The sequence below is a fragment of the Poromitra crassiceps genome (genome assembly GCF_964638095.1).
Source record: "Poromitra crassiceps genome assembly, chromosome: 17".
Taxonomy (NCBI): domain Eukaryota; kingdom Metazoa; phylum Chordata; class Actinopteri; order Beryciformes; family Melamphaidae; genus Poromitra; species Poromitra crassiceps.
The window spans coordinates 14655242-14678529 of NC_139635.1; the positions used below are offsets into that span (position 1 = coordinate 14655242).

Genomic DNA, 23288 nt, shown 5'->3' on the forward strand with positions numbered 1-23288 from the left:
CCTCTCTCACAGTCAGACTAACGTTAGGTTACAGTCCTCTCCTCTCTCACAGTCAGTCAGACTAACGTTATGTTACTGTCCTCTCCTCTGTCACAGTCAGTCAGACTAACGTTAGGTTACAGTGACAGTACTCTCCTCTCTCACAGTCAGACTAACGTTAGGTTACAGTCCTCTCCTCTCTCACAGTCAGTCAGACTAACGTTAGGTTACTGTCCTCTCCTCTCTCACAGTCAGTCAGACTAACGTTAGGTGTCTCTCCATTCAAAAACAACCCAGTTTGCCTTGATCACTGCAAAACATGACATGCCGTGTGTAGCCTCCACACAATAGGGCTACACACGGTAAATCATGGTAAATATGCAGCACAATACCCGCCGTGGTAAACAGAAGAAGACTGGGATATTAACTTTAAGGCGACTCACTTCTAGACTTGAATGAAATTGTATTCACCTACTATCTGCTCCGTGGATTACCATTTTACAATTTCGGAGACGAAATTGTAACATAGCAACGTTGGTCCACAAACGTTGCTATTTAAAAAAAAAATTGGGAGATCGGGTTGGGATTATAACGTTAGTTTGCCGAGTCGCACCTGGTAATCCAGAAATGGCGTTATGGTACCTTTGTCTACTTGTAGATCATCAAGAAACTTTAAATGAATAACGTTAGATGTGTTTAACAGAGCTGTATATCGGGTCTAGCAGCTGATCAGCAGCTCAGACAGCCTCAAACACGAGGTGATTGTCAGCTCTATAATTCGCAAAATAGCAGTGGATGGAAACACGCACTGTGTTTTGTGACAGCCACGCACTGCACAATGTGTTCCAGAATAACCCATTGTTAATAACGTCTGCTAACGTTAGTGTAGCTGATGTTATCGATCGTTGTAAAAAAGTTTGGATATTTCGGCTGCTGCCTTCTGATGTGCTCGCTGCTGTGGACGTAATGTGGACTTAAACGGAAGCCGGGGACACAAAAGGCTGCTATGGCGCCGCCCTAGGAACGGCCCAGGAAACTTGTCTATAGGCGAAGGCATGACCCGCCCCTCTCTGCCTCTGATTGGCTGACTGCACTCGGCTGCTCTCGCCTGCTTCCCAGGAGAGCCAGAAGTCATCTCAAATGAGCCTAATATATTTTCATTCTGTTATGCATGATAGGCTATTAGTGGTGTGTTTGCTGGAGTCTGGAGAGCTAACATTCATACTTTATTAAAATGACTATGCAGTTTAGTTGTTGCTGAGGCTGAGGGTTAAATGTGTTCATAACGTGAGCAGCAGGTGCAAAACAATCATTAAATCAACAAGCATGAGATGGCAGATGGCAGCATATAGAATCAAAAGGTTATGTGTGAGATCTTACTTTATTATGTTGAATGTTACAATAACCATATAACTTAGTTATTTAGGCCTACTTAGCCTATTGCACAGACATATAAATGCGTATTTTTTTCTTGTTATTCTAAATGTCATCACCTTTTTTCCTCTGATTAATATTTCAATTCAAATACATGTCACTCTTGTGTTACAATGAGCTGAATTCAAGTTCACTATAAATGCGCATTTATCTTTTTTTTTTAAGATTTGTCTATAGGCTACATACGTGCACTGCCAAGAGTAGTGGCAACATTATAAAGCAGAGACCAGACTGTATTAAAAACATAAACACACAGTGGCGTCTTTCATGCAGGCTAGCAAGCGAAACTGCTGAGTCTGACCACAGACTGTAGAAAGAGACGCAGGATAGCCAAATTAGAATGAGATTGGATGCAAGTTTGACACCTATACCCAATCAGAGGCAGAGAGGGGCGGGTCATGCCTTCGCCTAGCCTTCACCATCATGGGGAAGAAATATCGCCTCCAGGGGGCAGGCCAGGAGCAGTGGGCAGCTTTCTCCAAGGCTTTGAAAATGCTATATGTAAAGGAGGGACTCAAAGGAAACCCATAAAACCCATTCTCATTGATGAGAGGTCAAGGGACCCCTTTGAAAATGGCGATGCCAGTTTTCCCCCTTGTCAAAATGTGGCCTAACTTTGGAGCGTTATTTAGCTCCCTGGCAGAGAAGCTAGGATGACATGGTGACTGATAGGAATGGATACCTTGGGTCTTGTAGTTTCATATGATACCAGGCTCTTCACTCTAGCTTTAAAAATGATGCTACAGCCTATAAGACAGTCATGTCGGATGCCGGCGCCTTCAGGATTTTGGGGTGGCACGTAGGGTGGCCAATCAGATTTCAGGAGTGGCCCACTAGACACACCCCATGTTATTAAGGTAGTTAGTAGTTGTTAATTAAGTATTTTGTGTGACATCATTTAAAGTGAGGACTATCTATGCCTTACAAAGCATTTATAAATTAGATCAAATACAATTGTTAAATACATGATAGTTTAGCTTATTAATCAGGAATAAAATGTTACTGTAACTGTGTTTATGAATTACTTACTAATGCTTAGTAATGCATGAACAATGCTTAACTAATGCTTCTTATAAAGTGTTACAAAATAGTTGATTGTGTTACTTTGATTTCATGAATCAAACTAAATGCATACTTACATTTCCTCAGACCTGGTTTCAGCCACTGCTCTGCATCATGGTCCACCCTGGAGGAAGAAACAAAATCAGATCAGTAGATTCTCTTTGATGATGGAAACATTCAAGAGGAAATTAAACCTTTGATCATGTGACTACATCACGAGGCTCCATAGCAACTTGCTGTGTTATCGCGCTCTACAACCGTGCAGAGACTGCCGTGACCCTGAAAGGAATTCCAGGCATACTGCACACACAAGGACATTTTGGACATTTACACTCGGACCCACATATACACATTCACAAACACACACGCACATCCCACCCCATCCACGATCCTCTCCCCCCACCCAAACCCCCCGCCTTGTTACACCCTATAGACAAGTTTCCTGGGCACTTCCGGTTTGCTTCCGGACTCGGCCGCGATCGCGTCTGTCGGTTCCGGTGTTTGTGAATACAGAGAAGCGTAACGTACTACCGTAGTAGCCATAGCGACCGCCGAAAAAATTCAAACTTGGGATCATTCTGCAAGTCTCCTGTCTAATGAAAGAGTGTCTATCCCACACCCATTGACAGTGGACACATGGGAAGATAATATGTGTAAATGGCCGAACGTAACTACAGGCAGGATTATAGCGTATTTTGAGGAATCAATGGCGGTGGACGGCAACGCGATGAACTATCTCCTCTGTCACAGTCAGTCAGACTAATGTTAGGTTACAGTCCTCTCCTCTCTCACAGTCAGTCAGACTAACGTTATGTTACTGTCCTCTCCTCTGTCACAGTCAGTCAGACTAACGTTAGGTTACAGTGACAGTACTCTCCTCTCTAACAGTCAGACTAACGTTAGGTTACAGTCCTCTCCTCTCTCACAGTCAGTCAGACTAATGTTAGGTTACAGTCCTCTCCTCTCTCACAGTCAGTCAGACTAACGTTAGGTTACAGTCCTCTCCTCTGTCACAGTCAGTCAGACTAACGTTAGGTTACAGTGACAGTACTCTCCTCTCTAACAGTCAGACTAACGTTAGGTTACAGTCCTCTCCTCTGTCACAGTCAGCCAGACTAACGTTAGGTTACAGTCCTCTCCTCTCTCACAGCCAGTCAGACTAACGTTAGGTTACAGTCCTCTCCTCTCTCACAGTCAGTCAGACTAACGTTAGGTTACAGTCCTCTCCTCTCTCACAGTCAGTCAGACTAACGTTAGGTTACTGTCCTCTCCTCTGTCACAGTCAGCCAGACTAACGTTAGGTGTCTCTCCATTCAAAAACAACCCAGTTTGCCTTGATCACTGCAAAACATGACATGCCGTGTGTAGCCTCCACACAATAGGGCTACACACGGTAAATCATGGTAAATACGCAGCACAATACCCGCCGTGGTAAACAGAAGAAGACTGGGATATTAACTTTAAGGCGACTCACTTCTAGACTTGAATGAAATTGTATTCACCTACTATCTGCTCCGTGGATTACCATTTTACAATTTCGGAGACGAAATTGTAACATAGCAACGTTGGTCCACAAACGTTGCTATTTAAAAAAAAAATTGGGAGATCGGGTTGGGATTATAACATTAGTTTGCCGAGTCGCACCTGGTAATCCAGAAATGGCGTTATGGTACCTTTGTCTACTTGTAGATCATCAAGAAACTTTAAATTAATAACGTTAGATGTGTTTAACAGAGCTGTATATCGGGTCTAGCAGCTGATCAGCAGCTCAGGCAGCCTCAAACACGAGGTGATTGTCAGCTCTATAATTCGCAAAATAGCAGTGGATGGAAACGCGCACTGTGTTTTGTGACAGCCACGCACTGCACAATGTGTTCCAGAATAACCCATTGTTAATAACGTCTGCTAACGTTAGTGTAGCTGATGTTATCGATCGTTGTAAAAAAGTTTGGATATTTCGGCTGCTGCCTTCTGATATGCTCGCTGCTGTGGACTTAAACGGAAGCCGGGGACACAAAAGGCTGCTATGGCGCCGCCCTAGGAACGGCCCAGGAAACTTGTCTATAGCTCTCTTGCATCCTCCCCCCCCCCCTTTCCTCAGATCAAACCCCCCCCCACCCCCCCACCCCCCTTTGCAACCCCCCCCTTCCCCCCTTTTCTTCTTGTTGTTTGTGTTTTTATGTCTGTAAATTCCTTACATATAACAACAAATGTATATGTGTTGTATAATATTGAAGTGTGCCTTTATTACTTTTCAAACTAGTAATAATGTTACTAATCTTAATTTGAGTGTTGACGGTGATACCCATCCGTGTCTCATGTATGTCTCTTTTATGTTTTATGTTCATGAGGACCACAATGGAAATGAGGCTTTATTGTGTTTTTATCCTCGGTGATTGTCTGTTTTTGTATTTGTGCCCTGTTTTGTTGACATCACCAAATAAATTCAATCAATCAAAGACTCTACTTCATTTGCATTTTAGCTTAGACAAGACAGGACAATGTGCTGCGGTGGGGGGTGGGGCGGTATGGCGGAGTGAGGAGTACTACTTTTGCAGGTTCTGATTATATATATTTTTAATACGTCCTAGGTCTGTTACTCTTATTATTATTATTATTATTATTATTATTATTATTATTATTATTATTATTATTATTATATTATTATTATTATTATTATTATCAAAAGGTGCCAGTAAACTCAAGTTTCTGTATCGGAGAACAAGTCAGTTTGTAACAGCACTAATACAGTGCATTTTGCCTGTTCTACCTGGTACAGTGGCCTGATAATCAGATTACAGAAGAGGTTGCAGGTTATGGAAAATAACATCATTCATTATCTACTGAATGCTCCTCCTAGGACGCATGTAGGAGGTAACAAATTCAAGAAGGTGGGCATGTTGCCTGTTGAGTTTAGGATTGAACATCTAAAGCTAAACATATGTATAACAACATTAATGGTACTGACCCCTTGTATCTGGGCTCATAGATATTAATGGACCATAACCAGCATGGTCACAAGACCAGGGCTAGTGTGCGCTCATGCAAGGTACCACGAGGGAATAGCAGCTCGAAGCTCCTTTTTCTATACTGGAACCAGCTAGAGGACAGGTTTTACTGCCAGCAAAATAGTGTTTTTGATTCATGATACTATAATTGGTGTTTTTGTTTTTGATTAGTTTTTTTCTGGAATTGCTGCTGACTGGGATTAGAGGGAAGAAATGTAGGGCAGGAAGTTAATTTCATGTTTCTTGATGATTTTAGGTGTTTTAGAATTAGTATATTGATATGTCTTTTTCATGTTATGTTGTATGTTCTGTCGTACAACAGCAGGGAGCATGTTGGAAATAAGTGTTCTCACTTTTACATGTTATCCCTTGGATTTTGTAAATTATCTTCTCTATATCCATACATAAAAATCAATCATCAATCAATCTGGACCAAGAATCATACTGAAAGTGTGGTAAATCACACTGAACTACACCAAAGTTTGAGCTTTGTTGAGTTCCATCTTGAATTTGGTCTTCACTCTCCCAAACATGACCGAGATGGCTGATGGTAAACGAGCTGCTTCTGCTGGGCTACAAGAACATGACTACAACCTGTCAGCACTCAGAGAGGCGTGTGAGGAAGACGAACTTGAAGAGATGGAGGAAGAATTTGATGAATACAACATGAGCATAGGCTACTCTGCAAAATCTGCAAAGTTACAAAAAGGCTAAAAAGGACCAACAGAAGCAGTCACTGTCAGGTTATATTACTAATGGAGAAATATTCAATGCAATCCAAGCTCTGAGATTCGACAAGCAAGATGACCACCTCAAAAGATTTGAAAGTCGAATGGAAGCCAATGCACAAGTTGTGAAAGAAAATAAAGAGGAAATCAACAAATTGAAAGAGGAAGTAGAATGCCTGAAATTTTTTAATGAATCACTGAGGCAGTTGTGTTTGGAGCAAGCCAGGTACAAAAGGAGATGGGACCTCAGGACCAACGGTCTTCCTGAAAAGTTAAATGAAAATACCAGAGAGGTGGTGATTGGGATACTTACTCGGGTGATCCTGCTTTCGGTGGATAAGCTACTTGAGACAGTCACAGTCATAGAATAGATTTTAAAATACTGTTATTAGTCTATAAATCACTTAATGGCCTAGGCCCAAAATACATAGCTGAATTGCTCCCACGCTACGAACCGTCTAGAACTCTTAGGTCAGCAGGGTCCAGCTTATTAACTGTCCCTAGGATCAAATCAAATCATGGGAAGGCTGCATTTACCCACTATGCTTCTGCTAGCTGGAACAAATTGCCTGAAGACCTCAGATCTGCCCCAACCTTACTTACTTTTAAAAATAGACTAAAGACTTTTATGTTTACCATCGCTTTTTACTGCTGACAGCTACTATGCAAACCCAATGAGTCCTCTATAAGTTTTTAGCTCTTTTTGCAACTGCTGCGCCTGTTGCTTAATGCACTTTTTATACTCTTTTTTAAAGTTTTGTTGTGATGCTTTTAAATGTCCATTTTATTCTCTTCTTTTATTCTTTTATTTTCCTGTCAACCATTTTATGTGAAGCACTTTGAATTGCCTCTGTGTATGAAATGTGCTATACAAATAAACTTGACTTGACTTGACTTGACAGTAGATACAATCCATCTCTTGGGCAAGAGGAACGTCGCCGCTACCAACAAAATGTGCAGGCTGATAATCATCCAGGGCCCAAACGTCCGCCTTTGTCAAGCTGCACAAAACAGCATTTGCGACGGCCCCGGCCGTCATCTGCTATTTTCCACCCCCACCTGTCAATGTGGGGCTGTGCAGCCCTGCTGCCAGATATCAATTAGGTTTGTGCGCCAGACTGCACTCGTGGCGCAGATTTGGGTGCGGCCAGGTACACTCAGGCGGGGCCACCTTAAATCCTGGCGTATGCTATTTTCTCGGGCGCGTAGACAATTGTACTTAGACGATCTAAAATCACTTCTTATGAGATACATCGAACTGATCATGTTCATGTTTTGTGTGTCTAGTGGCTAGACAAAATTAAAATAAACAATATTTTATTGTGAAAGGCTAGACTCTAGCCTTTCACAATAAAATATAATTTATTTTCATTTTGGTACTTTTTATAATTAAAGGACATGTCAAATGTGTTTTATTTTGAAAGTTATAACAGGAGGTGGTGTTAGTTCCTGCTGTTAGCTTGACAGCGGCAACACAGGATGTTTTGGGACAGCAGATAGGATCATGCACGTCATGTAAATGTTACTGTACTTGAATAAAGAGACGGCCACAGAGGAACGTTCAGCAGCTTCTTTGCCTGAGGAAAAGTGGATGATCTTCTATTCCCTCAGCCATCTACGTTACATTCAGAAGGCTTTGAAACAGTTTACTGTGCGATGGTGTTTGTAAACAAACAAACACTGGGCTAATACGTTTTTATTTGCCATTTTCACAAAACATTTGGACTTTGGGATTAAATACTGTATATGGACATGTAGAATGACATACAGGACAACAAGACATGATCACAACATTCCTGGTCAAGGGTGGGGGGGAGTCCAGATGGTCCAGATGGTGAATTTTGTTGGACACCTGTCTCAGTGGTGACGTTGCATCCTCTCTCTCTATTTACAGTCGTGTTGGTTGTCATCATAACGTTACAGCGATCTCATATCAGAGGCCTGTACCACAAATGGAGATTAACAGATCCAGGAACTGTCCCCTTGATCTGGTTTGACTTAACCAGACAATCGTAATTGAGCTAAACGATCCCACGAAGGTGGTTATCAGCTGGGTCTGTCAATTTAGGATTTCCCTATCCAGCTCTGAGACGTTTATGTAACCTTTTTACGCTGGTGATTTAGTGATAGGCTATTTTCTCCATGCACCATTCAGTTGCAATCGGTGGGGTCAAACGTAACTACTTTGGAACAAATACAAATTAATAAAAACATATTCCAAAGTGGTAAGTAGGCTTACTTTAATTATGTACAACAAGTGCAAGGCTTCAGTCCTCAATTAATTCAACAGGAGCTGTTAATGTTTTTTTCTTTTGTGATTTTCATTTGAATGCAATCTATTTTTCATATGGGGATCCTATATGAATGGTGACATGCTGCTTCCAGAGCGCTGATTGGTAAGAAGGTGGGTCTTTCATGGGTTTTGATCTTATCCTCTGAACTTAACCTGCTCCCGACCAGGTTAGCTCTGAAGCATAAGTTACCATGGTGATCTATATTGGTAAGAAGTGAACTAGCGTCGTAGCACGGCAAACCCAGGGTTAAACCTGAAGTTACCTCGCTAAGCCACTAATCTTGCTTCGTGGTATAGGCCTCACATCATCCAAACTCACCTCTTAGCAGCACATATTTTCAACAGGTTGACACCAGGCTAAAAGCCCTGCAAACATCGCCTATTGTTTACAATGCATCGATTTCCCCCCCAGTTTCAGGCACCCTGCCGCTGACTTTCCCTCCCTCCATATAGTTGGTTTGATCACTGCAGTGTTTCTAACAGGCTCACAGCACATGCTGTTGGCTTTCTGACTTGGTTTGTAGTTATTTTGATTCATCAAAACATTCAAAAGCCTTACAGACACTTGACTAACATGTATTCCACTACTGTACTGTACAGTACTATAGTGTGCTGTACTGTACTACTAGAATGTACTGCACTGTACTCTACTGTACTACACTCTACTGGACTGTACTGTACTGCACTGGACTGTACTGTACTCTACTGCACTCTACTGTACTACTGGACTGTACTGCACTGCACTGTACTCTACTCTACTGCACTGTACTCTACTGTACTGCACTGTACTGCACTGTACTGCACTGTACTGTACTCTACTCTACTGCACTGTACCCTACTGTACTGCACTGTACTGTACTCTACTGCACTGTACTGTACTCTACTGTACAGTACTGCACTGCACTATGATGTACAGTACAGTACACTACTGTACTGTACTGTACTGTACTGCACTGTACTCTACTGTACAGTACTGCACAGTGCTGTACAGAACTGTACTGTACGGCCATCCCCGTGACGTCATGCGCTGATGCAAATAAAGATGGTGGTGCACTAGGCTACAAATATAGCACAAAGGCTTTTTCAAAAAAAAAATCTTTCCAACAATGGCTTACTTTTATGATGTTATTTTTTTATTGTAGTACATCTTTCTAATGTAATACGCAAATATCTGTGTAGGTCTCTATTTTCATTGTTTTAGGTCCTCTTTAATATTCCTCCTCTTCTCAGTGTGACAGAGAAAATGTGTGTGACTCTCAGCCTTCTAGCAGATGTTGGGCCCTATCTTGGTACAGGTGATATCCCCTATTTGCCCTTGCGCACCTGTTTGCGTGCCTTAACGATAGACCACCATGCGCAAGTGTCCAGGTGTTATGCCGAGTTTTGCACCCCCGCCTGCCCGGCAGCAGCTAAACGCTGTCCCCACCTCAGCGGAGCATATTGTAATGATTTATACAGAAATGTAACTGTTTAAAAGCTTGTGATGTAATTGTCTGGGTAGTTGTGACCTCCCTGTTTTCTAAGTTAAAACAGCCCCGAAATATGGTGGGGATGCAATTCTCAGTGGGGATGCGGAAACGTTCACAGCACATGCCGCAGGCGCAAATTAGAGCGGTGCCAAATCATCTGCGCCCCCAAAATGCCTGCGCAAACGGGATTTGGGCGGTCTTACGCTACGTTCACACAGGGCACCTACGCCTTGCCTTGCCTCAACCCACACCTACGCCTACATACCTTGAGCTGGGCGTGAACCTATCACACGCTTTTTCGATCACACTGGACGCCTATTCCACGCTGAACCTGAGCCGAGTCACAAGCGCCTCTCCTCTCTCCCGAGTGTTTTTTGTTGTTGTCACGTGTGGTCCCGAATTATCATGGGTAGGTAAAATAAATCAGATATATTTAATGTGCTATTGATGCTGGATATGTATAACCAGGTCTCTTTCTTGGGTCACTGTTGTCATAGAGAACTGGATGCTGTTGTACTAAGTGGATTAACTTTTCATTGTCCACCTTGCTTCTTCGGTCGATATTCTCTCTCCTGAAGATTTGTATACCGACGGGGAGAAAGCCCCACATGATAGCCACCCGTCAATCTCTCTCTCTCTCTCTCTCTCTCTGCTCAACACTGTTGTAGTAACACAATTTAATTTTGAAATTCAGTTGACTTTGCCATTTCCGACGGATATTGCCGTGTTTTTCCTTCATGGCTTGACAGAAAAAGTCAGCCTTCACGCGCCTAGTCGGCTTGAAAATAGAACTCACGCCTAAACGATAAAATCGGCGCAGCTCAGGCGAGGCGTGGGTACACACAAGGTTCACGTTGAGGCGCCCTGTGTACACAGCCTCATTGACTAAAAAGTACGCCTATTTAAAAGCGTGGGTAAAGGCAAGGCGTAGGCAAGGCTTGGGTGCTGTGTGTGAACGTACCCTTAAGCACCAGAATTATTCACAGGTGTGGCCAGGTAATGCCTGGGCGTTACATCAAACAAACAAATCAGATCCCCGTCTCGCAATCGCTGTGTGTGCATGAGGCATACAATATGCTGTAATTCTCTCCATGCGTAATAGTGTCTCTCTCGTGCCGAGGACAGAGAGAGATGGAGAGAGCTTGTTGATAGATGGTCTGTGGTGCCAACGACCATCTAGGTTATGGGATACGTGAAGGAATAGCCTATGTCCATTGTCCAACAAGTTTTCCCTCTTTGCGATGTGATAAAAGTTTCTCAGTGAGTTATAGTTGATTGCCTCACTGAATTATCTGCTAATACCCAATTTTAGCAGCAGAATTTGATGTCCTGGCATGGCAAGGCTGTGCGGAATGACATATACAAAATAAATTTTACTCTGCACTGCGCTGCGCAGCACAGAGATTATGGTGCGTAAGAGGTGCTTTAAAGCTCTTAGCGCAAAGTAATTGCGCGCTGCTGACAATAGGATAATGCCATCTATCCCCACATTGAAACGCCTGGTTTGGCATGTGGCCTATGTCCAGTACAATTGGAGGCATGCACTTGTGCACGTCCCCAATTTGCATTGTGCACGGCGTTAAACAAGTGCAAACGCTAAATTACTGCTTTTGCGAAGATAGGGCCCATTAGCTCTCCATACCTGAGAGTGTCCAGTCTCCAGTGTTGATCCTCCAGTCCAGCAGACAGCAGCGTCACTCCTGAGGTTCCTGGATGATTGTAGCTCAGGTCCAGCTCTCTCAGATGGGAGGGGTTGGAGCTCAGAGCTGAGGCCAGAGAAGCACAGCCTTCCTCTGTGAGTAGACAACCTGAGAGCCTGCACACACACACGCGCGCGCGCGCCCACACGCATGCATGCACACGCATGCACACACACACACACACACACACACACACACACACACACACACACACACACACACACACACACACACACACACACACAGGTAATTACATATATGATAAGATAATTGGATTACTTAACAGGATTTTTTTTACATGAACCATATTGTGATATACATTGGTATCGAAACTGACCCCTGTGCCTATCGTGATATTAATTTAAACCGTATTGCCCAGCCACAGTATACCCCATTTGTTCTGCTCTCTCTTCTCCCCCTTCCTCCCCCTGTTCTCACCCTTCCCCCCCCCCCCCCCCATTATCTCCCCTCCCCAGGGCTGGACTGCAATGTAATTCTACCGGTGGGCCGCTCGCTAGTGGGCCGGTCAGGTTGGTGAAAAAGTATGTATTATGTATTTGAAAAAAATAAATAAAAATAAATTTGGAACTGAAATGTACCCAGGCCCGCGACCCATGATTACACCTAAAACCCCTAGACCGGGTCATAACATGTGGCTTTATAAGTAAATCCCCAACCCATGCGAGCTCGAAAAATTGGGCCGATTCGAAATTGTGGGCCTGTCTGACACATGGCAGGTAGCTTTTTTGGTCCCAGTCCAGCCCTGCCCCTCCCCCTCTCTCCCTCTCTAATATAAGATTGTTCAATCCTGTTCATTGATAGTGCTTAGCTAGACTTTCAGTTAGACACATTCTCTGTAACTTCCTGATCCAACTTCCTGATCCCTCTGCAATCTATGACCTCATCCATAAATCCAAGCCATCCACATGCCAGCTAGATCCCCTCCCTACAGCATTGGTCATATCCTGCCTCTCCTCACTACTCCCTCTCATAACTGCCATCATCCACTCTTCACTCACCACTGGGTCTGTTCCTTCACTCTTCAAAACTGCAGCTGTCTCCCCAATCCTGAAAAAACCCGGCTCTGATCCCAACAACTTCAACAACCTCCGCCCCATTTCCAACCTACCCTTCATCTCCAAAATCCTAGAAAAAATTGTCGCCTCTCAACTCCACTCCCACTTATCACACAATAGCCTCTATGAAGAATTTCAATCTGGTTTCCGCCCCCGCCATAGCACAGAAACGGCCCTCCTAAAAATCACTAACGACCTCCTCATTGCAGCTGATTCTGGTTTACTCTCCATCCTCATCCTCCTTGACCTGAGTGCGGCCTTTGACACAATTTCCCACACCATCCTCCTCAATAGACTATCCTCCATCGGCATCACTGGCACTCCCCTTGACTGGTTTCACTCCTATCTCTCAGGCCGCACTCAGTTCATCCAACTCAAATCATTCAGATCCCAACCTTCCCCCGTCTCCTCTGGTGTGCCCCAGGGCTCTGTCCTGGGGCCCTTTCTCTTCATCACCTACCTCCTCCCCCTTGGCTCCATCTTCCGTAAATTTAACATCCTTTTCCACTGCTTCGCGGATGACACCCAGCTCTACCTTTCCACTAAACCAAATTCCACCCTCCCTCCCTCCTCCCTCACCAATTGCCTCTCTGAAATAAAATCCTGGTTCACCTCAAACTTCCTCAAATTAAACAGTGATAAAACGGAAATCCTCTTAATCGGCACCAAATCCACACTTTCCAAAGCTGACAGTTTTTCCCTCACTATTGACAGTTCCTCAGTTTCCCCCTCCCCTCAGGTCAAGAGTCTGGGTGTCATCCTCGATAGCTCACTCTCCTTCAAATCTCACATCAATAATATCACCCGGTCTGCTTATTTCCACCTACGCAACATCAATCGTCTCCGCCCTTCCCTCACCCCCCACACCACCGCTATTCTTGTGCACAGCCTTGTCACTTCCCGCATCGACTATTGTAACTCCCTCCTCTTTGGTCTCCCTCAGAAATCCCTCCATAAGCTCCAACTGGTCCAGAACTCAGCCGCCCGCATCATCTCCAAAACCCCCTCCTTCCATCACATTACCCCTGTCCTACAGCAACTTCATTGGCTCCCAGTTAAATTCCGCATCGACTTTAAAATCCTCCTGCACACATTCAAAGCCATCCACAACCTTGCCCCTCCTTATCTGTCTGACCTCCTCCACACTGCCACCTCTACCCGCTCCCTCAGATCCTCCTCCTCCATCCATCTCTCTGTCCCTTCTGCCCGGCTCACCACCATGGGGAGCAGAGCTTTCAGCCGCTCTGCTCCCAAACTCTGGAACTCACTCCCTCCTGACATTCGCAACATTGACACCCTCCCCCTGTTCAAATCCAGCCTCAAAACTCATCTCTTCAAATTAGCTTATTCCCTGTAATGTCCATGGTGTTTTCTCTGTTTATTGTTTAGTTTTTTATTTTTGTTCTATTTTATTTCCCTTCCACTCTTTTTATATTTTATACTGTTTGCTTGCCTGTTGCTCTGCTTCTGATTTTACCCTGTAAAGTGTCCTTGAGTGACCTGAAAGGCGCTTTGAAATAAAATGCATTATTATTATTATTATTATTAAAGCCCTCTGAGACATGCTTGTGAATTAGGGCTAAATAAATAAACTTTTTTTTAATACTTTGTATTGTCATCCTGTATTTTCGTACATCTTTGCCCATATCATATTTGCCCATATGTGGTGATGGCAACTTTTCTGTATATTATAATAGAGACATGACAGATACGTAAAAACATACATACATAACATACATACAGATTAGATGACATGGGTGTGTGCTTCACCCAGTGATACTCAACGCAACCTACAAATACAGATACAAAATACCTGTGAGAGAGAAAAAAAGAAAAAGAAAAAAGAAAAAAAGTACAGAGCCTTACTCAAAGTATAAGGTAGTGCTTCCCTACGTGACTGTCCGCATTAATATAGGGAACATCAATTCAGTAGCTTCAGGTCATTATTGTTATTATTTTATCTGGTTGCACTGAGAGAGATTACTTCACAACCTGATAGTGGTTTAACCAGTTAGACCATCTATCTTCAAATAGTTTCAGATTCCCCTGAATCTTATAAGTGAAGTACTCCAGCTGATATATTTGTTGAACCGTTTCTCTCCATTTGTCTATCAAAGGGCTTGTTTTTTGAAGGCACCTTCTTGTTATTTGTTTCAGAGCTGTTATGCGCAATATCCTTAACTCATTCTCTGCCAAAGACGTACCCGGACGTACTTTTAACAATGGCGTTCTGTGCCAAAGACGTACTCGGACGTACTTTCATGTTTTGGCTGTTTACATTACATCAGACACTTTCCCAGCCTGTGACATTGTTTCAAGTCAAACTGATGAAAGGAACCCGCTAGTTTAGTATTTATGGGTGGAGCCTGTGGTCGAAACAGAGTCCGATCCAGAGTTCTCGGCTGGCGACGATGGCGAGGAAGACGCCAGCGTTTTTGTTATTGCTCCACGACGGAGCGCCATGGCGACGAAGGCTCCCCTTCACAGCGTTCTGACAGATGAATCGGAAGAGAAATGGGTGCCACTTGGAGAGAGCGATGACGATGGTAAAAAGTAGCCTATTTTTTGTATCGCGTTTGAGATGAAATGATCACACACACAACATTCGAGTATAATTGTCACGCATTGTTTATAACTTATGCCGCCGGCATGACTCGCTTCACGTTTCCTCTTGCCAGCTCCCCCTCAAGGGAGAGCTCTATCACACTCAAGGGAGGGGGAATCACATGGATACGTCAAACGCGTCAAACCGCGTCACACACCCGTCCCCAGCAACCAAGGCGAAACATGTGTCACATAAACATTTCAAAGTTTACAGCACTAACGTAGCTATTGTGTGATCTTCTGTGCTAACGTTAGTTATGAGAGGTAACGTGACAGCAGGTAACGTTACAGCACTCGTTATTCCTGTGTGTGTGTGTGTGTGTGTGTGTGTGTGTGTGTGTGTGAGAGAGAGAGAGAGAGAGAGAGAGAGTGTGTGAGTGTGACCACATAAGGGTTCGTTCCATTTGTTTATGCTTTTATCAAGCTAAGCTAAAAATCCACATGGCAACTGTAAAATACATTCTCTTATTTTTTATTTTTTATTTATTTATTTGGGAAAACAAATACTGTATATGTCTGATGTGTCACTGAGGCAAAAAATAAAAGGCTCAAAAGAGAGTTCTGCTTGAAACGGTGTCCTTCACTAAAAACCTCTTTTTCTCATATTTCTGTCCAAAGGAGGGCATTTTTAGTGAAAACAAGCTAACTTCCACTGCTTGTAACTAAACAAGGAAACATGGGAGAGTTTCAGTTTTTTACAAGGGGTAAGAAGAGAGTCTCTGCTTTATTGTGAGATATGTTGTGTAATTTTATTCCTAGCACAGAATATTCTGTGGGTCCTGGAATATAAGGAAATATGCTCAAAATCCTGGCACTGGGAGCACACAGACCGAAATGACCCTGGCAGAGAATAAGTTAATAAATATTTGTCATTTTTATTTTGTATTTCTTCCACCGTTCTGCCCAGCAGCACAAAGTCTGTATTCAGATGGCAGTCTTTAAGATGGTGTTAATTTCCTTCTGCATATTGTTCCAAAACGGTTGTAATACTGGGCAGAACCAAAAAATGTGACTGAATAAAATATTATATTAATGATGATAGGTTAATAATTTAGTACTGCAAGAAATTCCCTAGTGGTAATATTTTTTAGGGACCCTGTCAGTCAAGGGCCCTCACGTTCTCCTCTCTATTACCGCACCCCTGGTTCCAGGACGAGGCACGTGCCAGGTACGTTATCTTTAGAGCATCGCAGTAAATACAATATTCCTGGAATGAGAGTTTAACAAACCAGTTACATGTCCTCTGCATTCTACATCAGATTAAGACATTACTGTTTGTTTTATTTTGTATGTTACATACTTATTGGCCAAGTTATGTTAGTTTATGGGCTAGGAAGTCTGCCAGGGTACAAGGGAGTATAGGCGGCCATCTTGCCTGCAGAGTTTTCAAATCAAGTAGAATACCGTTTTGCCAGAAATCTGGGGGGTTTAGTCCTGCTTTAAGTAAATCCTTAGCCAGAACTATTATGGCAGAACCAAAGTTACTCCCGTGTTTGCCTGAGGCGCATGCCGTCATCACTTGCTGGTATGTATTTACTTCTAAAATGCCTGTTTCCTGAAATGTTGGATTTATTTCCTTGCCTGGTGAGTACACGAGTCATAACATGTACATGTGAGTGTTTCTGGTGCTGTTCGAATGTGTATTTTTGGTGACTGAATGGGGGTAGGCAGCTGTACCGTATACTGCCATTGTAGTGCTAAACTCACTAGCAGGAGGGTGAAACACACTTTCTAATGCACACACAGGGAAGAGAAAGGCATCTACATTCACTTTTACTATCGGGAATATAGCAAATAGGCGAATCTCCATATATGTTTGTGTATCCCTTTAACAGCTGATACCAGCATCAGGTTTGTGTTTTCAGTTCAGTTCTGGACTCAGTTCAACAGAATCTGACAAGTCCTTTACTTCAGGTTTCACTAACAGAGGCAGTGAGCATAAAAATAAATAACTATCTCAGAGGAGAGAAGGTGGAGCTGAATGTTGGTTTTTCAGCAGGTTTCAAAGACCACAGCAGGAAAATGCGAGAACCAATATTAAAAAAAAAAAAAATCTGTGAAACAGAATTTAAATGGTCTGTTGAACAGTAACAGTGATCCTGACCTGAGAGTCTCCAGTCTACAGTGAGGACTCCGCAGTCCAGCTGTGAGCAGCTTCATGCCTACATCTTGTAAGTCGTTGTTATTCAGGTCCAGCTCTGTTAGACTAGAGGACTGGGAGCTGAGAACTGAGGCCAGATCTTCACAGCTTTTCTCTGACAGCTGGCAGACACTCAGCCTGAAGGACAAGAAGACATGTGGAAATGTTATTGTTATATTTAATGTCAGCATTGTATTATTTCTACTGGCAGACTGTATTATTAAACTGTATTAACTGACCCTTATATTTAAATTTTTCCTACCTGTATTACTGTTTGTGTTCTATGAAAATGCTGTATGTCATCATTTGCGCCAAATAACTTACATTGATAACAACCGAATGTTAATAGCTTGTTCTACTCATTATGCTAATGCAGCATAATGACTGCAGCGCTGTTCTGTCTTATTTGTTCTCTCTTTGCTCAACTCTTTGTCTGCGCCCAGAATGGAAATACCGGAAACAGTTGCCGCTATGACAGTCTCTGAAAAACTTTAGTTTAGATCCACAATATTGTTATAACATCAACAACTAGACAACATATATCAAAGATGGTGGGCTTTATGGAAAGAGAGTGACTCGATCTGGTTAACAAGTCATTCACTGGCATTTTATGCCCACATAACTAACATAGCTAACAGCTAGCTACCGCCAGAGGCTAATTCTAGCTATTTACTGTATACTGTACTATATTATCTGTCTATCATGTGTCAGTCGTCAGACCACTATAATGATAGAATTATATAATAACTGATGACATGATATGATATATGATATTGCATGCTATAATAATCTCATCACCTGTTTTTACCAACAGCTTATTTCTGGGACTTTGTGCTCAAAATCAATACATTGGCTAACAGTGTGGCTAATTAACAGACCAGGGGCCCTATCTTCCCAAAAGCGGTAATTTAGCATTTGCGCTCGTTTAACGCCGTGCGCAATGCAAATTGGGGGCGGGCACAAGCGCATGCCTGTTATAATTGTACTGGGCGTAGGCGTGCCAAATGCCAAAGCAGGCGTTTAAGTGCTAAAATGTGGGGATAGATGGCATTATCCTATTGTCCTATCGCAATTACTTTGTGCTAAGAGCTTTGAAAAGCACCTCTTAGCTGCGCTCCAGACGCTAAAATACTTGATAATAATCTCTGCAGCGATCGCGAGATGGGAATCTTCCCAGATTCCCCCCCCCCCCCATTTTTATCCCCGATTAGTGCTAATTTTAATTTATTTATCCTGGTTGCTGCTCCACCCTCTGCCGATCTGGGGAGAGCCGAAACTGGCTCCATGCTTTCTCCGAGACATGGGCAGTTAGCCAGCCGCTTCTTTTCACCTGACAGAGGAAGCTTCACCGGTAGGACATAGCACGTGGGAGGATCACGCTATTCCAACAAGTTTCCCTCCCTCCAAACAGGCGCCCCTAATGACCAGAGGAGGCACCACATCAGCGACCAGGATATTGCATGTTTTGGTGAGGGGTTACTATATGAAGGAAACCCCTAGGGGGCACGGGGAGAACATGCAAACTCCACCCAGAAAGGCCATTTTGACGACCCCACCCGGGCGGTGGGCATTCGAGGACATGCGGACGGGCACCCACTCCTTCAGCGCTCACAGCATCCCAGGTGGGAATCGAACCCAGGACCTTCTAGCTGTGAGGCGACAGTGCTTACCACTGCGCCACCGTGCCCCCTGCGAGACAGGAATCTGATTGGTTTTGTTGACATAATGCCCAGCATTGCCTGGCCACACCTGTGAATAATTCTGGTAGTTTAGACTGCCCAAATCCCGTTTGTGCAGGCATTTTGGGGGTGCAGATGATTTTGGCACGGCTCTAATTTGCGCCTGCGACACGTGCCGTGAACGTTTCCGCATCCCCGCCGAGAATTGCATCCCCAACATATTTCGGGGCTGTTTTAACTTAGAAATCAGGGAGGTCACGTCTACCCAGACAATTATATCACTTTTAAACAGTAACATTTCTGTATAAATCATTACAATATGTTCCTGTGAGGTGGGGATGCTGCTGGGCGGGGGTGCAAAACTCGGCATAACACCTGGACAAATGCACAATGCAGACCAGTATCTTCCCTGCCTTAAGGCACGCACAAACAGGTGCGCAAGCGTAAATAGGGGATATCGCCTGTATGAAAATAGGGCCCATCGTCATGACTCACCAACACATAAACTATCTTAAAAATGACAAAATACACTGGAGGGGGGCTTTAATCTCATTAATGTATTATTTATATCATTGAGGCTAACTGACCTTATATTGAATGTCATTACCTATTATGTCTACTGACCGACTGTATCGAAGGGGCTAACTGACCCTTATATTTAATGTCATTACTGTATTACTTCTACTGACAGACTGTATTGATTAGGCTAACTGACCCTTATATTTAATGGCTGAGTTTCCCAAGAAAGAAGCTTCTTAAGAGTTAAGAAGCTTCTTAAGGAGTTAAGAAGGCTCCAAAGAAGTGTTTCCCAAACGCCTTCTTAACAGCCTTCTTAACACATCGCTAAAGAAGGCTCTTAACACTTTGAGTGCCACGGCCCTTGGGCAAAAGGTGCTGTACTGTGCCACATAGGCCGCAATGCATTTTAATATAGCCATATCATTTTTTGTGTTCCTCTTATATGGACAACCAATAGCCTCAATGAAACTTTGAACCCTTCTGTTTCATTTAACACATTCACTGCCAGCCGTTTTTTTTTTACTGTAGGTAGGTTCTGCCAGAGGTTTTTTTTGAGGATTCTGGCTCATCTTTCAAGACCCGAGGATTCTTTTCTGCTAAGATTTTGTGAACACACAATATCTCAAAACAACTAATAGAATGTGTGCTTTCTCTGTCTAAAAGAGTTAGTTTGTAGAGTTAGTAGTTATGTAAGCATTAGCAGTTGAATACAGCATGGTTTCAGCGTCAGAAAAAGTATTCAGAGATAAACGGCTTTTTGTGAAATTCGATAGAACAGTCACTTTAACCATTCATTTTTGGCATCAGTAAGACGTCAGACATCTACACAATAGTTTTGAACAGTAATTTCCTCCATAACAGCAGGAAACCCCCCTCTACTTCCAACTCCTCCCTCCGTGGGCGTTCTCCTCCGCTCTCCTTGGCTCTGCGGCGGGTCTGTGACAAACGAGTTGCTGCTTTGCTGCTGCTGCCTGGCAGTCTGCATGGGGCTCGCTGGATGGGTTTCGCTGGTTTCTTGGCGGTCCGGTTGAGAGCTCTGATGAAGCTCTTGCGATTCTGGGCTTATTTATGGTGCGTGTTTCAAAGTGTGCATCCAATCTATTCTTGGAACCCCCCACCGTTGCCACCGCTGTGCATCAGCGCGAAAGTGAAAGCGTTTTCGCCATCCATTTTACTGTATGAGAACGGCTTCCTCGCGCTTTTCCCTCCAGTTTTGGGTCGCCTCTCCTACTGTGGAGAGACATGTCGCCACTCAGTGGGTCGGTAAAATAGATTATACACATTCAATACCTCCAATTCTGGTATAGGAGACGTAAAAGGGTTAGATCAACGTCCCACCGTCAAAAAAAAAAAATCTATTTTTTTGACGTATTAATAGGTCAGTGGCAGTGAACCGTTGGAATTTTTTTGACGGATTAATACGTCATTGGCAGTGAACGTGTTAAAAAAAAAAACTGTGTTTATAAACCGTTCCATTTTGGAAATACACCCCTCTGAAAAAGAGTGTTTTCGACCGAAAAGAGCATGCTGAAATTAGTTTTTGAGATAATCACCTCTTTATGTTAGAAAGGCGACAGAATGAATTCTGCTTTGAGTTCGAGCCTGCTGCTTGCTGCCTGGGTGTGTGTGTGTCAATGGTTGTATGCTGTTAGTGCCCTGCGTGCCCAACCCCCCTCCTCCCCCTCCTCCGTGGTGGGAGGAGTCGAGTGTCTCCGCTGCGGTTTGCTCTGTTTGATCTGCACTGAAAAGTCCGCTGCCTGCATCCCCCGCTCCTTCACAGCGTGTCCTCGGCTCCCAGCCGAGAACAATGTAACCCCTCAGAAAGACGCCGCTGTCGCCGTGTCGGCAACTAAATCATATGGATGGACCATAGCAGCGGACACGGATGGGGCTCAACCGTGGCAGCAGATGACTGCTTTTCACAGGCACAGCCAAGTAACGTTATGCTTCAAGCATATCAATGGCGATTTCCGTTTCCTCATGACTTCTTCTCTCTTTTCTCCTGGCCTCTGTCTAATCGGGAGCGCACTGTCGCCACCTAAGGGTTCTGTAAAATAGGCTAGACACATTCAACAGCTCCCATATTGTAAGAGGCGATGTAAGAGGCTTAGATCGACATTCCCCCGTCAAAATATGAATTTGGAGTTATTGACGCCATTTGGCGTCGCTGGCAGTCTACGGTAAATTTCTCTTGACGCCATATGGCGTCGCTGGCACTCAATGTGTTAAGAAGCATCTTAACTGGAGCTGTCCACCATCTCGATGTGAGAGGTCCTCTGCGGCCCACTAGATGGCACTCTGAGCCCACCAGTGGGCCACGACACAGTGGTTGAGAAACACTGTTGTAGAATAACCTAATCGTGGTCATGTTAAACAAGAACTTCTTCTATTAAACATTATTTATTTCAGACATGGACTGCAGTTCAAATTGCTTTATATACACAGCATACAACAAAATTGCGAGAAACACTACAGAATTTAAGCAACCTTGGGTTCTGTGAAAGGTGCTATATAAATCCACAACATTCTTATTATAAAAGAAATCCATTCTGATTAGAGGAATATAGCGTACGGTAAAACATTTAAAACACAAGTAACCATACATACAGGGGAGATTTTCAAGTGTTCCCCAAGTTTAAACACTAAAGGGTGCATGAAAGAAAGGAAAAAGGGAAAAACACAAGAGGAACAGTGGACACAAGTATCTCCTTTTGCCTGACGCGGCTGGATCTGCCAGTGTTTCGTCATTAAGAAGGTGTTAAGAATGCCCCAGACCCTTCTTACAAAACCTTCTTAACGAAAGATCATCTTAGCGCTAAGAAGCTTTTGGGAAATGCAGCCTTCTTAACGGAAGATAATTTTAGGCTAAGAAGCAATCGGGAAACGTGTTGGCTTCGTTGGCTTCTTACGGGAGCCTTAAAGGCCGGCTCTTCCGTGGGGGATATGAATATATATTAAATCTCACGCCCCTAAGGTTTCCAAATCAGTTGAAATTTTTGAAATTGGTTGTTTACAGCCTGAGATATCACCAGAAATCCACTCTGTGTGTGGGGGGGGGTGGTGGTGGGGGGGAGGTGCGGGTGCGGGGACTCGAAATACTACATTTCCCACAATGCACTGGGCTCGCGTGGCCTTCGTTTCCATGCCCACCCCTCAGGCGTTTGGCTGATATCAAACTCCAGTAGGTGGCGGTAATGCACATATATGTTTGCCAACCGCCATAAAACTCAAAGAAGAAGAAGAAGAAGAAGGCTTCGACAATATTACATGGAGAGAAGAAGAAATAAATCGAAAATAAATCGAAAATAAATTGCCTCCAAATTGCACCAAATTTAAACTGAAGTATATATGTCGGGAGATGTCTTCATAAAAAAAATGTCATGCATTTTAAGGCATTTTCGTAGGAGTTACGCGCATCTGATGTTGTAACTATTTTCTGTAAAAATGAGTAAAAACGGGTACATTGCTCAGCGTTGATTTCGTTACTTCAACCCACCTACTACTAGATGTAAAATTTGACGAGCTTTCCAATGCCGCCAGTCACGTGGCTGTCCGTGCTTCCGTTCCCGAGAAAATCGTCTCTTTGCAAGGAGCTAT

The 23288-nt window shown here is 43.6% G+C and overlaps 1 protein-coding gene across 1 annotated transcript in view; it reads right to left on the reverse strand.

Annotated features, from left to right (window-relative positions):
• Positions 1–23288, reverse strand: part of LOC310792218 (uncharacterized protein) — a gene marked incomplete at its 5' end in the record, with an annotated part of 84978 nt that overhangs the window by 4562 nt on the left and 57128 nt on the right. The window contains 3 exons of the mRNA XM_083653946.1: positions 2553–2599; positions 11616–11789; positions 17458–17631. Coding sequence (XP_083510072.1) covers positions 2553–2599; positions 11616–11789; positions 17458–17631 — 395 coding nt within the window. The remainder of the gene's footprint in view (positions 1–2552; positions 2600–11615; positions 11790–17457; positions 17632–23288) is intronic.